This window comes from Periophthalmus magnuspinnatus, chromosome 20 (assembly GCF_009829125.3).
Source record: "Periophthalmus magnuspinnatus isolate fPerMag1 chromosome 20, fPerMag1.2.pri, whole genome shotgun sequence".
Lineage (NCBI taxonomy): Eukaryota > Metazoa > Chordata > Actinopteri > Gobiiformes > Gobiidae > Periophthalmus > Periophthalmus magnuspinnatus.
The window spans coordinates 8,761,029-8,775,966 of NC_047145.1; the positions used below are offsets into that span (position 1 = coordinate 8,761,029).

The 14,938-nt window shown below is 38.3% G+C and overlaps 1 protein-coding gene across 1 annotated transcript; it reads right to left on the reverse strand.

Moving 5' to 3' along the window:
• Positions 1 to 488: 488 nt before the first annotated feature.
• bambia (BMP and activin membrane-bound inhibitor (Xenopus laevis) homolog a) lies at positions 489 to 8,155 on the reverse strand. The gene is made up of 3 exons (XM_033986007.2): positions 7,615 to 8,155; positions 3,990 to 4,292; positions 489 to 1,329 (listed from the first exon to the last, which is right to left on the reverse strand). The coding sequence occupies exons 1-3, from the start codon at positions 7,688 to 7,690 to the stop codon at positions 914 to 916; spliced, it is 795 nt and encodes a 264-aa protein (XP_033841898.1). The 5' UTR covers positions 7,691 to 8,155; the 3' UTR covers positions 489 to 913.
• Positions 8,156 to 14,938: the final 6,783 nt, after the last annotated feature.

Consider the following 14,938-nt stretch of genomic DNA (forward strand, 5'->3'; position numbering starts at 1 on the left):
GAGTACAGATTTGGGAACTCTACCCATCTAAGCCTATATCTCTCCAGCAAGAGTTTTATAGTATATACATTATGTATTCCTGTTTAATTTTGTAAGTATATTCATAAGAAATGAAATGAAAAATGAGAAATGAAAAAGAAACATTATCATTTATAATAGAGACCAGTTGGTGGTTATTTATCCAGTTGTATTTATCCAATTACACGACAAAATCTGCAAATATAGTCATCATAGTTACTACTACAGCTGCAATTATTTTAGCAGTTGAGTCTGACATTTTGATTTAATAGTCTTTGTATTATATAAAATGGATTTTGTATGCGTCTGTTGATAAAAATTATGATAATAAAAACTACTAGTGACAATAATACAATAATTTTTTTCATACTTGATTAGGCCTGGTTAGTCCATGAATTGTTGCAGTCCTACAAACCTTTGTATAATTAATAATAATTCAAATGTTCACAAACAGCACACGAGTCAACATGTTAAATAAAAAGTCACCTTTAATGGTTTTTCTCTCACACTCAAGCTTAAAGTCTGAACAGCACGCTTCATCAGACAAAAATAGATAGATCCACTTTTACAATACCCGAGGAGTGAGCTCTTCAGTCACAGCAATGGAGCTGTACTCCTCCTCCTAACAGTCTGTTTGTACCCTGGTCAGTGTTGGGGGAAAAAAAAAAAATCAAACAACTTTTTTTATACAAATGTGCAAATAAGACGACGTAATCCTTGCTTTCTGAGTCCTGGATCCCGCCTCAAGTTTAACGCTCCAGGTGTGTCGCGTTTCGCCGCTAATATTCAAGTAAAGTGCTCCACGAAATTCAGTCCTGCTTGGTCCGCAAAAACTTCCCGTAAATCCAAAACTGGGAATGTCTATAAGTCGGAATGCTCCAAAACGAAGCTAGGATCATACAAATTCCAGCTTTCCGTGTCCACTGTACATCCCCCAATGCACTAGTGATAAAATTTTGTCATTCCCTAGATCGGCTTGCCGCATTTTATCACACGTGAGGCAACAGTTTTCATGGCCAGTTACCGGAACCATGCATTCCAGATCGAGCTTGGCGATGTGTCCCTTTTTGGTGTGATGTCCGTGGAAGCTGTAGTGCAATCTGGATAACATCTGTTGGCGTTGGTCCTGGAGGCGTTTGTTTTCACTGCGAAGCATTCTCAGGGCTAGCATGATGAGGAGGACGAGGATGAGACCCCCAGCGATGGGCACAGCGATGACAGCTGCCCGGAACCACACCTCCTTGGCAGAAGCGAGCTCCTGGACTCGTGTGACCAGGCTGCGGCTGCTGTCCTGCGGGTAGCGGCTGTGGTCTGGACAAGAGAGGAGAGAAAGGGTTAAAATGTGGAATTGGTTAAATGATTAGGGAAACAATATCTAATTGCGACAAGTGTCGCAATTGGATTATCAATTTGTTTCAATAGGGTTGAGTTCAAAGTAAAGTTGTCAAAAGTATCGAAAATCAGATGCTAGTCAATACTAAAACTACTAGTGAAACCATATACTCATTTGAGCGGGTATCGATACTAAAACGTCACATTCATAGGACAGAAATGGACGTTTCTGAATAGATTTCCAATGATCTTGAGCTCTATCAAAACAAGTGTCAGACCACATAGACTAGTATACATCCATGGACCACTATGGAACCTAACTGTACGACTGAGGGATTACACAGATATAAGACCACATGCAATATAAAAGAATGTACTGTGATTTAATGTTGAAAATCACATTCTATTGTCTAAATAAAATTTTATTATTATCCTCGTGGAACTGGTAATGAGTATTGAGAAGAGATAGACCGATATGGGCCATAAACTCCAGCACTGGCTGGTATTCTGTTTTGGTGAACCAGCTGCCTAAAGAATACACACAAATCTTTATTTGAACACTTTAGTGCAAATTGATAACTGCAGAAAAGGTGATTACACTGCTTTCTTAAAGGTTTGTGGTAAAAAAAATGGGTCATGGGTAAGTTTGTAGTAAATTTACATTATATAAGTTCGGGGACACTATGAAAATTGACTCCAATCAAGCTTAAAACATTGGCAGAACTGCCATTGATCTCTCTGGATTCTAAACAGTCGGTATCGGCCATGAAAAAAACAAAAAAAACATCGGCCAATCTCTAGTATCACGTCTATTTCTTAGTTTTAAATTTTAGTATCGTGTCAGCACTAGTTCAAGGTTTACATTTTAAACACATCTACAAGAATTGACAAAAAGACTGAAACATGAACTGACTAAGATGGGAGATTTTGATGTTTGTGGAGGAAATTTTGGTACTTCAAAAACTGCAGCCTTTGCGATTCGCTGATTGCGCCCAGTCAAATGGAATTACCATTTGAATAATGGTGCAGCCCTAGAACATGTTTTATATTATGATAAAAGATCAATTTCAATCTTTATTTGTCTTTAAAGGTGCACTGTGTAATTTTTTTCTGGTGGTAGGTCCGTCACTTGTATGGCTCTCCATGGAGACAAGAAGGCGACACCATCATGCCAAGTTACAGGTCAGATTTGTGGAAAGGCAAGCCTGCTTATCGAAATAATTCATGTTTTTCAAGGTAGTTTTGAGTAACAAAGTAAAATGCTAGAAATATATTTAATGCAGCACTGAGAGATTTGGGTAAATAACATCTCCATGGAGTGAAGCTGAGTATCTGCCATGAGAAATGTTACGCATTGCACCTTTAAAAGAACCTAAACCATATAAATTTTGACTTTTATTTTCATAGTTGAGCATGTTTCCAATTATATTAACTGACTCATCCTTCTGAGAACACCGCACTGTAGCTTGTAGCTTTGTATCTTTTGTTAGCGCTAGCCCCTACCCTGTTATTATTACCGTCCCTTACACGCAATTTACCCAACAGCGCATGTCCAAACGTAAAACCAGCAAAGACACTCCAAGATCAAAGCGAGTGCTAAACAAATGAGTCACTGTGTCCTAGCCCGTAGCGCACGTATAATTTGGGCTAATAAAATGCTAGTTTAAAAAAAAAAAAAAAAAAACTTAAAATGGCTGCAGGGGGAGTTGCTTTCCTCTGCCTCCTGTCTTCTTCAAAACAAACCAGCATTAGTGACTCTACACAGCAACATTCCTGCTCGGTGGGAAAATTACATGGTGCAAGTGTAATAAAAAAAAAATACGAAAAAAATATGTGATGTCTTTCCAAGTGCAGAGGGAAGGGGAGAGGTAAGGTCCAAAAGGGTGTGAATTGGAGAAAAAGCAAAACAAAAAAGTGGTTTATGTACTTAAGTAATGTCACAGCCTTATAATATCCAATACAATATCTGTGTAATCCCTCAGTCATTCATTCTACCATCCAATACAATATTTATATGATATAGTGGGTAGGTTAGCTAGGTTTTGCAAATGCTAGTTTCAAGTCAAAATCCAATTTAAAAAGTGTTTAATGATAATAATTTATTGGTGGCACTGAAATGGAGCAACTGATTATGGGATATGAGCTATGAACTGCAGAACTACAACAATTATTACAGTAACTACTACAGCTACTACTACTACAACAACTAGTACAGCTACTTTTACTACTAAGCCTACAACTACAACAACTACTACTACATCAATCAATAGTCATGGGCTGCTAATTACTTTGTTACCATCTTGTCAACATTGGTCAACTATGATTACCAAGTTAGTATAATGAACTCCCAAGAAGTAAAAGTAAATTCAGCATATTAACCCTATGACTCATGGTACTTTTAACATACTTCAAAAGTACCAAATGCATGTGATTATCATATTGGCTTCAGTGAAAAGGACCAAAGCATCATTTTATGTGTAATTCCATCAACTTTTTTTTACCATATGCAACAAAATCATGCATTTTAGAGACTGAAAATTACAACTTGATCTTGAAATGTTCATGTAGGCCTATATACAGTAAGATTTATAATAAAGTCAATATCATTTATAACACTAAAACCAAAGTATTGTTTTTACCTGCTGAGTCCCTCGAATGCGCCAGGTCATGGAGGCCTCTGTAGTTGCACATATCATCATGGCAACACTCCAGTGACGTCGCCACAGCTCCGTTCAGAGGGTCCTTACTTCTGCTATTACTACTGCTGCTAGTACTACTGCACACATCGGCAGCGTTAGCCACCGGGTCGAGGCAGCCGTGTGTGAGGGGTGAGTTGGCGGTGTATGGATCCAGGACTTTAGTGAAGCAGGCGTTGAGTTCGGACTTGCACATGTATCCAGTGGCTACGCAGTGAGGTGCATCGCAGTAACACCGGATTTCACCTGCAAAAGAGGAGAAAAGGGGATTTAGATTTTAGATTTTTGTAATGAGTGGGAATTGTTTAGGGGCTTGTAGTTTTAGACTTGAAATGAGTAGGGTGTTATACATTTTTACAAGAATCAAGTTGGGGTTTTCTGGGTGTTTTTTGGCTGAAAATTGTATGTAAGTAGGTAAATATGTGCTGATATAAGAATTTATGGCAACAATTACCTTATATTTTTAAGTTGTGTAAAAAAGACAAACATAATTGATATCTGCCTAACTTCTAAACATAGAAAGAACATTTAAAATCAACCCATAAATCAGGTAAAAGAAAGCCTATTCCAAGACTAGCTTTAGCTTGCTAGGGTTTAACCAATAAATAAACCAGAGCTAAACAAGGCTCAAGTAAGTCAGTTATGAGAATAAACCAGGTTCAGTTCCAGTTTAGCCCTGACTTGGTTTGGTCTTGGTCTAGTCTTGGTTTAGTCCCAATTTTGAAGAGGGACGTGTGAGAGTGTGAACACAGCCTTAGACCTGATATACGCTCGCTTTAGTCCTGCTTTAGTCCTGCTTTAGTCCTGCTTTAGTCCTGCTTTAGTCCTGCTTTAGTCCTGCTTTAGTCCCAATTCTAATGAGGTGTGTGAACGTAACCTGTGCTAATAAGTATCACTAACATCCGTAGAACTGAAGAAGCGGCTTGGATGAGCAGAAAAATGTCTTCACTCCTCCAACATTTTGTCCAGTTGACAGATTTAACTTTGGCTTTTACTCACTAACATTAACTAAATACTGGAAGTGGCATTAGTAACAGCTCAGTAATGCAAAACAGCTTTACAACACTAAATAAAGTAATCCATGTTTTTTTCCATTTCCCTCTACACAATAAGTCTACACATAATACTTTTCTAACTAAATACCCTAAGTAACAACCATGGTGTTTTCAAAGACCCCATGGGAAAATACCCTGTTTTTAATTCAACAACTCCAAACTCCATAACAAAATTGCTCTTTCTTTCTGTCTCTTTCATAAAACAGGAACCGAGGAGCTTATAATTAGCGGTTTGTTTGCCAAAGTCAATTTCTTTCAACCCGAATGGAAAGTCGTAAAGAGCAGGAGAGAGGAGAGGAGAGGAGAGAGGAGAGGGAGGAGAAGCAAAGGAGAGGAGGGAGCAGAGTTTTGCACGCACAAGTTTGACTTGTGGTTCGGAGCAGGGCTGAGGGGCAGGGAGTACCCAGGTCCGTTTTAAGGTTATCATTAAGAATTTGGGGCATTTTGGGGTTTCAGACAGAGGTAGATATCAAGATGTGCCAAAATACAACTGGGTAGCCTATAGATATTTTTCTTTTGAATTTGACCCATTTTTGAAAAGGTACTGTTGCAAATTACCCGGGTCATGTTTAAGGTTATCCATTATGAATTTTGGGTATTGTGAAGAGTTTGGAATACGCATAGATATCAAGTTGCACCAAAACTTACGAAAATTGGATAGTGATATTTTTGTTCTGCATATGATCCAAGTAATTTACACGGAGTGACCATATCAGGTGATCCTTTGTCAGGAGTACCTAGGTGGAAGATTGGAGTATTCTGTCTTTAAACATGGTGACAGAAAGCGACTTGGATACAGGGAGAATGTGCCAACTCCACACAGGGAATCTCCTACCCATTCGCTTATTGGTTTTATGAGAATTTATAAGATTATAATGAGTGTTGTAAGTCTTAGAAAGAAAAAGTATTACAACACAATAAAATACCTTAGAAAACTTTCAGGACTTTCAAATCCAGCCTGAGCCAGGAAAGATGTGACAGAAACAAAAACTAACTAAAATAACTAGTCTTCATTGGTCCTGGTTTGGTCTTCCGTTAGAGTAATACTTTAAAGTCTATTAGCAGACTAAACCAGGACTAAACCAGGACTAAACTTGAGGCCAACGACAGGATTCAGTTTTTTATTAAACACCATCTTTGCCCAACAAGAACTACGACTAAACTGGAACCTAAAGACTATACAAGGATTACTATCCAAGGGCTAAAGAAGCACTAAACCAGGACTAAAGAAATACTAAACCAGGACCAAAGAAGAATTAAACTAGGAGTAAAGAAGAACTAAACCAGGACTAAAGAAGAACTAAACCAGGACTAAAGAAGAACTAAACCAGGAGTAAAGAAGAACTAAACCAGGAGTAAAGAAGAACTAAACCAGGAGTAAAGAAGAACTAAACCAGGAGTAAAGAAGAACTAAACCAGGACTAAAGAAGAACTAAACGACAAGATTCAGACTGCTATATTCTGCCACAAGGACGAAACCACAAACCATGAAGAAAGCGGATTAATTGGCTACAACACCAGAATACATGAACAAGAACTTGAACTAGAACCGAAATGTAGAGAATATACAAGCTCTAAACCAGGACTTAATCCACTGTAGCCCCCTAACTCCCTCAGCTCCAGGGAGCCAAAGCAACGCCGGTTCCCTCCCTCCCTCTCTCCACGGCAGCAGCGCGGTCATCAGATCAGTGTTTTCCCTGTGAATGATTGGAGCGGCGGGGCCCAGCCAGGTCATTTGGAGAATATTTCATTAGAGAAGAGGCCCCGCTGTGGGAGAGAGGAGCGAGGGGAGAGAGGGGAGGAGGAGAGCGGGCGCAGGAGCTCAGGGGCCGGTGCAGTCTGGTATGAACGGCTCGGGAGAGATAAGCGAAGCCAGAGGACCCGAGAAGTCTGTGGAGATGGTAGTTCTAGTGCTTGCTTCATTGAGAAACAAAATCTGGTAGTAGTGAATGCTATTTCAAATGTCAAAACGTATTACATACAACTAGCCTACCTGAAATCAGAAGTAGTTTAGACTTTGGGGGAAAAATTTAAAACAGAAAATTGATTTAATACTAGAAACTCCAAACTTTTACGCACGCACCCAACTAATAGAACCTTATGAAATAAAGTTTACTTTTCAGGTTTTCTTAACATAAAGTCTTTAGACTACCCCAAAATTAAATGTTATTGTAGTAGGACTATTACACTTGGCATAAGTACTTTTTTACCAGAATATTTGGATGTTTGTCTAGTTTCAAATAGAAACTTTCAATTTAAAAGTTTGTATTTTTGAACTTTTAGTGGCATATACTTTGTGCAATTGTTACAAATGTTAAAAAGTAAGCCTACCACTCCAAAATAACCTGGTTAAATGAAATATCTACAACCAGGTAATAACAGTAACGGCCAATTTACACGAACCGGGAATTCCTCAGCGAGTCTACGCCGCTTCTCCTGCGCTCAAGTCACCCCTATATGCCCCATCATCAATTCAGCAGGGCGAAGTCTAATGTGTTTTAACCCTGCGTTACCTTTAGTGAGGAGGATAGCCATGGCACAAAGTTCCAGTTGAAGCCACAGCGAAATGAAACTGGACTGTCGCTCCATTGACCCCCGGGTGGATGATTACGCACGGAGCCTTCGTCGTATCCAGTCGCAGCGGCCACAGTAGCTCGAAGAAGGCTTACACATGGAGCAGCCGAAAAGCAGCCATTTCGACTCCAAAACGACGACTGTTTGCAATCCGAAAGAAACCAAGATTTCCGAAAACACAGCCAAGGCGCTTCCTTTTACGCACGAACACAGGAAAAAACGTAAAAACTTGTCCGTGGTTAGAGAAGACGCGTAACGAGCACTTCACTTTCTTCAGGGCGAAAAAAAAACTGGGAAGAAGGTTATACTCCGAAAGACTGCAAGTAATCGTGCAAAAGTCGGTCGTTCCTCGTGATGTGGTCAGATACGGAGCGCTGCAGTGTCGCTTTTGTATTCCTGCGCGATGCAAAGTTTGTAGAAAAAGAGAAGACGACTCTGAGAAGACTGCAAGCGAACTCCGCACAGACAAGGGTTACCAGGGAAATAGTTGTGGTCGGACCAAGTACCTCCCACTGCGCTCTGATTGGACAGAGGAGCGCAGGGAAAGCACCGAGGGGGGAATAAAACTGTATCCGAAGCGTTTAACCAAAATAAAACAAGGCCAGTTTGATCTGCCTTATTTCAGTAATTCAGTAAGTGATTTAAAAACAAAATCACATTATTATTATTATTATTATTATTATTATTATTATTATTATTATTATTATTATTATTATTATTATTATTATTATTATTATTATTATTACTTCCCCACATTTCAGGGCAGGTATTTGTACTTTCTATTTATTTATTTATTTATTTATTTATTTTTTCTTTATTAAATAACATTTTACTTGTATAGTTTAGGTTTGATAAAGCATTTTAATTGTTTTCATCCTTATTGGGTCGATATGTTCCAGTCAAGTCTATAAAATAGTTTAGTTTAATCTAATTTTATCAAATCTTGACCAAATAAAGCTGCACTGTAACATTTCTAGTGTGAGAGCTGCTTGTCTCCGGAGCTGTTATTGTGTTTTCTGGAATGTTTCACCATATGGCATTATCTAAGACCCCAGTGGATCAGTATGTTATAATTTGAACATTTAGTCGCAAGTCGCAATATTCATCTAAAACGACTTAATAAAACAAACGTGTCCTGTCTTATGTGTTAGAAAACTGTGGTGCATAGTGGAAGCAGAGGTCCGCTTTTTTTTTTTTTGGTACCAAATGGATTATGCGATGCTGCTGAATCCTACATGCATCACTGTTTTAAAAAATCAAATTAGAAAATGAAGTAAGTCCGTCACAGTGGGCGTGTACCGGTGACGGTGAAAACGGGGTTGATCAGCACTATGGCATCTTGAAAATAAGCGATTAAAGATTGCTCAATGTTGCACAAATCACTCCAAATATAATTTTGAGAAGAGAAATGGAGATAGGCTAGAGACAGGCTGGATAAACTTCATGCTATACTGTGGAACATTTCAGGCAAGTGACCTAATGCGCCTTTAAAACGTTACATTTACTCCATGCTTTTATTTTCTGACCATTTCCGGTTGTATTCTGGAGATCTACATCGGGCTTGACACAGTATCTTGGAAAACACTTCATTCATTTCTTTTCAGGATCATAATACAGATCTGACTCTGTTCAATCACTGTGAAACTTGTGGTTACGTTTCATGTCCACTGCACATAACAAATAAAGAAACACAAACTTTACTCTACGACTTTATTGGCCCATTTCATTTTGGACTGGTCAGCATTTGTCACTGTTACCTGCCCCTGCCCTGCCCCACACAGGAGCCAGTCTGACGCCTCACTGACGCCGGGGCAGGTCCGCTTCCCTCCGGGCTACAGACTGCTGAAGAGGAGGAGGAGGAGGAGGAGGAGGAGGAGGAGGAGGGAGGACATGACAGGAGGACAAACCAACAATCAACAAGCGCCCGGACAGAGACACAGAGACAGCGATCATGGGACAGGCGCGGCACAAACGCACGAGGGACAAGGCGCCACGCTTCAGGACTCAGCAAATACGCGCCACGCCAAAACAAAACAAAGCGTCCAAATAGTCCTTCAAATAAATGAATATGTCTGCAGCTGTTGTCCATTCATCAGATGTGGGGAATAAACAACTGTTATGTCACTGTTAAAAATAATAAAATAAAAAATATAATAATAATAATAAATATTCTCATCCAAACTGATCATGTTCCAACTCCCCCTAAAAATAAATAAATAAATAACAATACAAAAAAAATAAATAAATTAAATAATAATAATAATAATAATAATAATAATAATAATAATAATAATAATAATAATAATAATAATAATAATAATAATAACAACAAGAAACATTGTTGGATAATGTGGATAATAATAATAAATGTTCTCATCCTAACTGGGCGTGTTCCAACTTAAAAATAAATAAATAAATAAATAAATAAGAATAATAACAAAATAAATAAATAGCCGGACATGCGTGTGAGAAGTCCAGCTCTTGCTTGGGGGATATTTGGACTAATGAATAGCATGTGTGGACTGGGAGTGCACATAGGGCACATAATTGTAGCGGGACAAATGAACAGACAGACAGCGGGATGGGGACAGTGCTCCAGGCTGCACTCAAAATGACGCTCCAGTATTTGCCTAATTATCAGCCATTCCACTGAGGCGCCATCCAGAGGTCGCCTCAGATCGCTTATCTGCGGCTGGGAGAGGGAGCACCCATGGGAGACACTGACAAACTGCTGCTACTGTTCAAACACGCTACATGGAGGCCCAATCTTAGGCACGTACATGAATGATAAAGGGTTTGGAGTGATTTTGAAGAGACAGTGAGGGAGAGGCTAGTCAAAGCTGTATTATGCACAATCCACCAGCGCCATCTGTCGGAAATATAGGAGATAACCTGTAAAATAAATCTCACCTTTGATGTGCAGGGAATTCGTATGTAATGCAATGTAAAATAGTAAAATATTCAGCTTCAATTTCAAATGTCTTATTGATTAAAGCAAGATTATTAGGGTATTCAAACAGTTAATTGTGATGATAAGGTCATGGCCTATTTCTGTAGATTAGATATTATATATAGGCACATAGCAGGGCATGCAATAACTGTTTTAGCTAAATACATTTTTCTATATTTGTTGTATAAGCTAAATCTTATTAACTATTTAGTGTGTATGAGCTATATTTTTTACAGCCAGTGGTCAGGGAGAGAAAAGGTACAGTGGCCAACAACAACAAACCCTGTATTTCACAAGAAATGTCCTAAAGGTCATTTGGAAAGTAGGCAGTGCAAGTTTATTTGTATAGCCCAATTCGTACACAAAGTATTTCAACGTGGTTTACTAGAAACATACTAAAATCACAATACAAACATAAATAATCATCATAAATTTGGCATTAAAACAGAAGAGTGCAGAATAACAATCTTTCAGTCATATGCACAATGACAGAACAGAACCGTTTGGAGTCTGGATTTAAACATTGTCAAAGTAGAGGCCATATCTTCAAGAAGACTGTTCCAGGTTTTAGCTGCAGAAAACTATTTAGTCCTGACTCTGGGCACCAGCAGGAGGCCAATCCCTGAAATAGTGATAATGTCCATGATCTCAGGTTATATCCAACCTAACCACAGGGCAGTGCAATTCATTACATTTGAATGGAAATCAAGATTCAGTAATGTCTAATGATCAGTCATCAACTTGGGGCTCTTTAGTTGAGAGGTCTACAGCCAATCCTGTCAGTAAAAGCATGTGGTTGGGATCATCCTTTCTCTGTTAACTTAATTTTGTCACATTTCCAAGCCTTACCATAAACTCTATAGATTAGCAGCAACCCCCAGAAAGTGTTGCTTAATTTTAATGTTTTTTTTATGTGCCCACTTTACTCTGTTCTCTCTGAGTTTCCACGATCTGCCCTCATTAGCAGCCCCGGCTCTGTAGTGGTTGTGAATATCCTGTGTTGTCTCTATGTAAATGATATAAGATCTACTTCAAACCCCAGTATCAGTATTGACTAAAGTGTGTCTTTTCATGCTGAGAGGATGAGCGTCTACGACAGTGTCCCGGGGGAGGGGGGGTGTCCCATGGGTGGAGGGTAGAGGGGTCCTGGGAGTATATTGGCCGTGCGGGGGTCATTAAAGGGACCTGGGTCGTCTACTTTGGCGCATTAGAAGTGTTAGCAATAGGGCGAGGTGTGAGCAGGTAGAGACAGGACTTATTTGAATAACAGAAGAGCCTCTCCCCCTCCGCTCTTTACTATCAGGACTAAAACTGCTTTGTGGGCTGGTATGGGGGGGCTGGGGTTTACCTGTGCCAACAACTTAACGATTTCATGGAGGTTGGAGATTTGTGCTGCTGAGTTACAAAATATTTAACTTTTTGTGGGGATAGTCTTCAGTTTGTATTTCAGCCACTGGGATAAGTTAAAGTGCATATGACACATTAGACTGGTCATTTCTAAAACATAGTTAACATCATAATAATTCAGATTTTACTACAAATGTTGCCTATTTTTGCTAGTTTTTTATTTCTATTTTGGTGAAGCTAATAAATGTACTTAATGCTTGGACAAAGGTGGCAAAATACATATCAAACATAGAGGTAAACTGTAACCAACAACCATGATGTTAACACCCTCCAAAATGTGACCAAATAGTTCTGATTAGACTAATACAAATAAATGATGTTAAATTGACATTTAAACTGTCAGAAAATGTGTACCTTGCGCTTAAATTGTCATTGCATTTTGGATGGAATTTTCCATGATAGGTAGTGGGATTCTATTTTAAAAATCTTGTACTTTTGTGTTTTTCATTTCTTATCCATGCATTTGTCTCCAGTAGGTCAGACTACTGTAATGGCCTGCTCAAAAAAAAGTGTTAACACAGCTGCCATACATCCAGAATGCTGCTGCTCGGGTCCTGATTAGAAGCAGGAAGTACGAGCACATACTGTAAGTCCTGCGCTTGGACTGCTCTGCTTGTGTAAAAGTCTCTCCATGGACCAGCACCAAAGTACATCTCTGACATGTTAGTGCCATATGAACCATCTCACACTCTGAGGACTTCAGGGACCGGCCTCCTGCTGGTGTCCAGAGTCAGGTACTACCCCATCCATCTGTTGCCCATTGTCCAGTTTGCACTCCATCTTATATACACAAAGTGGGAGAAGTGTCTTGCCCAAGGGCACTTCAAGAAGTCCATCCAATTGCCATCCACCAATGAGCTTTCATCAAACCTCCTCTTAACTTTGCTGAATCTTAACATTATTTTTACAAACTTGCCATTTTCATTACGACTTTAAGATCTATTAACTGACGACAATCACGTCTTTTGGAACTGAATAATGGCACCACTTTCTGAAGATGTTGTATTTTTTTTCTAATGACAATGAAAACATTTAACTTTGTCTTTCATGTGGATAGGCCCAGTGATTACAGGGAAATTAATCATAAACCAGGTCAGTTACAGTTACACAACAAATTCCACCATAGAACTATGACCTGTCTCCAGCTCAGTTTAAACTAGACAGATTCATGTTGTGATGTCCATGTGATCACAACCAGATAAACAGAAGAGACAAACGACAAACACACATGCACACACGCACACACGCACACACACACACACACACACACACAAGAAATATTTACTGTGAACAGTGGTGGAATGTAACGAAGTAAAAGTAGTAAAGTAGAGTATTTAAGTAGAAATTTTATGTATCTGAACTTTAAGTAAATTTCAAAGTGGATAACTTTTACTTCCCTTCATTTGAGAGCAGATATTTGTACTTTCTACTTTTTTGAAGAGGAGTGAAAAGTAAACGTATTATTTATTTATTATTGTTTGAAACTTGCTGAAAAGGCTGCGAGGTTTATTTTTTACACATTCGTAACTTGAGCAAACAAAAATATACAAATAAAAACTGCTATTATAACTATTGATTAAATTGTTTCTGTTGAGCATCAAAATGCAGTCTTATAAGACCTCAAAATTTGTGCAAAATACTTCTACTTTTTACTATTTGCATTTTTAAGTACATTTAAAAATATTTTTTACTTAAGTAGATTTTTCTTGTGATACTTTTACTTGAGTTTTTTTTTTTTGTTCCAGTATCTGTAGTAAAAGAAAAATTCAATTCACTCAACTAGAGAGTATCTGTACTTAAAAAAAATATGCTGAAAAAAGTGAGTGTGAAGGACCGGCCCTGGCAGACGCTCTTCCTCTGACACCTCCAGCTTCCTCCTCCTTAGGGCCTTTGAACTCCACTGAGGGCCCCATCACACACAGACTGACAGGCTCTTGGGCCTCAGACTGTCTGATAACATCTGACTGGATCAAACGTGTGCATCCTCGTGGGAAAGTAGGTCTACATACACGGCTTTAGGCAGTAACTTGTGTATTACTGGGTTTCAGATGACATCATAATATTCTATAGGGCAATAATATTGAATACAGAAGGGGGCAGCTAAAATTAATATTACAATCATATTACAAAATAAACAATTGAGAAAAAAGAAAGAAAGAAAGAAATTATCACGTTCAGCATGTGTGAATTTACCTTTGGGATATTTCATGGCAAATACAATGTAATTACTGCAAGAGGAAGCGTTCATGTTCTAGGATTTGATGATGTCATGATTTTAGATGGAGGGCAGAGGTCTATATAACTCTATGGGAAATGTACTGTTTTTGAAAAAAGTCTCAGAATTTTTAATCCACAAATTACTATTATATTACTAAATTACTATGCTTATTTGGGATTGGCTCCACAAACTTGCCATATTAATCTCATGTCTTAAAGTCCTTTCAGCTGACAACAATTATGTTTTTGGGGTTGAGTAATGGCACCACTTTATTTATTTAAAGTGAAGATGTTAAACTTTGTGCAGGTGTTTGTTTCATGTGGGTAATCTCAGTAATTAGATAGGAAGTAAAAGCATCACATAAAAAAATCTACTTAACTAAAAGTATATAAGTGTCCATTTAAATTGTACTTTAGTGTTAAATGTAGTGATATTAGTTTAAAAATACATATTTTCGTCAACAGTAACAGTACAAATCAAGTTCTTAATTTGTCTTACGAATTTTACGAGTTTATTTTTGTTTGCTCAAAGCCAAATCATATGAAAAGTACTTTTTAATTTTCAGCCCAGTTCAAAAATGTAGAAATGGAGAAGGAAGTACAGATACCTGCTCTCAAACATAGTGAAGTAAAAGTAAAGAGTATCCACTGTAAAATTTACTTCATCTCAATCATTACCAAACTAACAG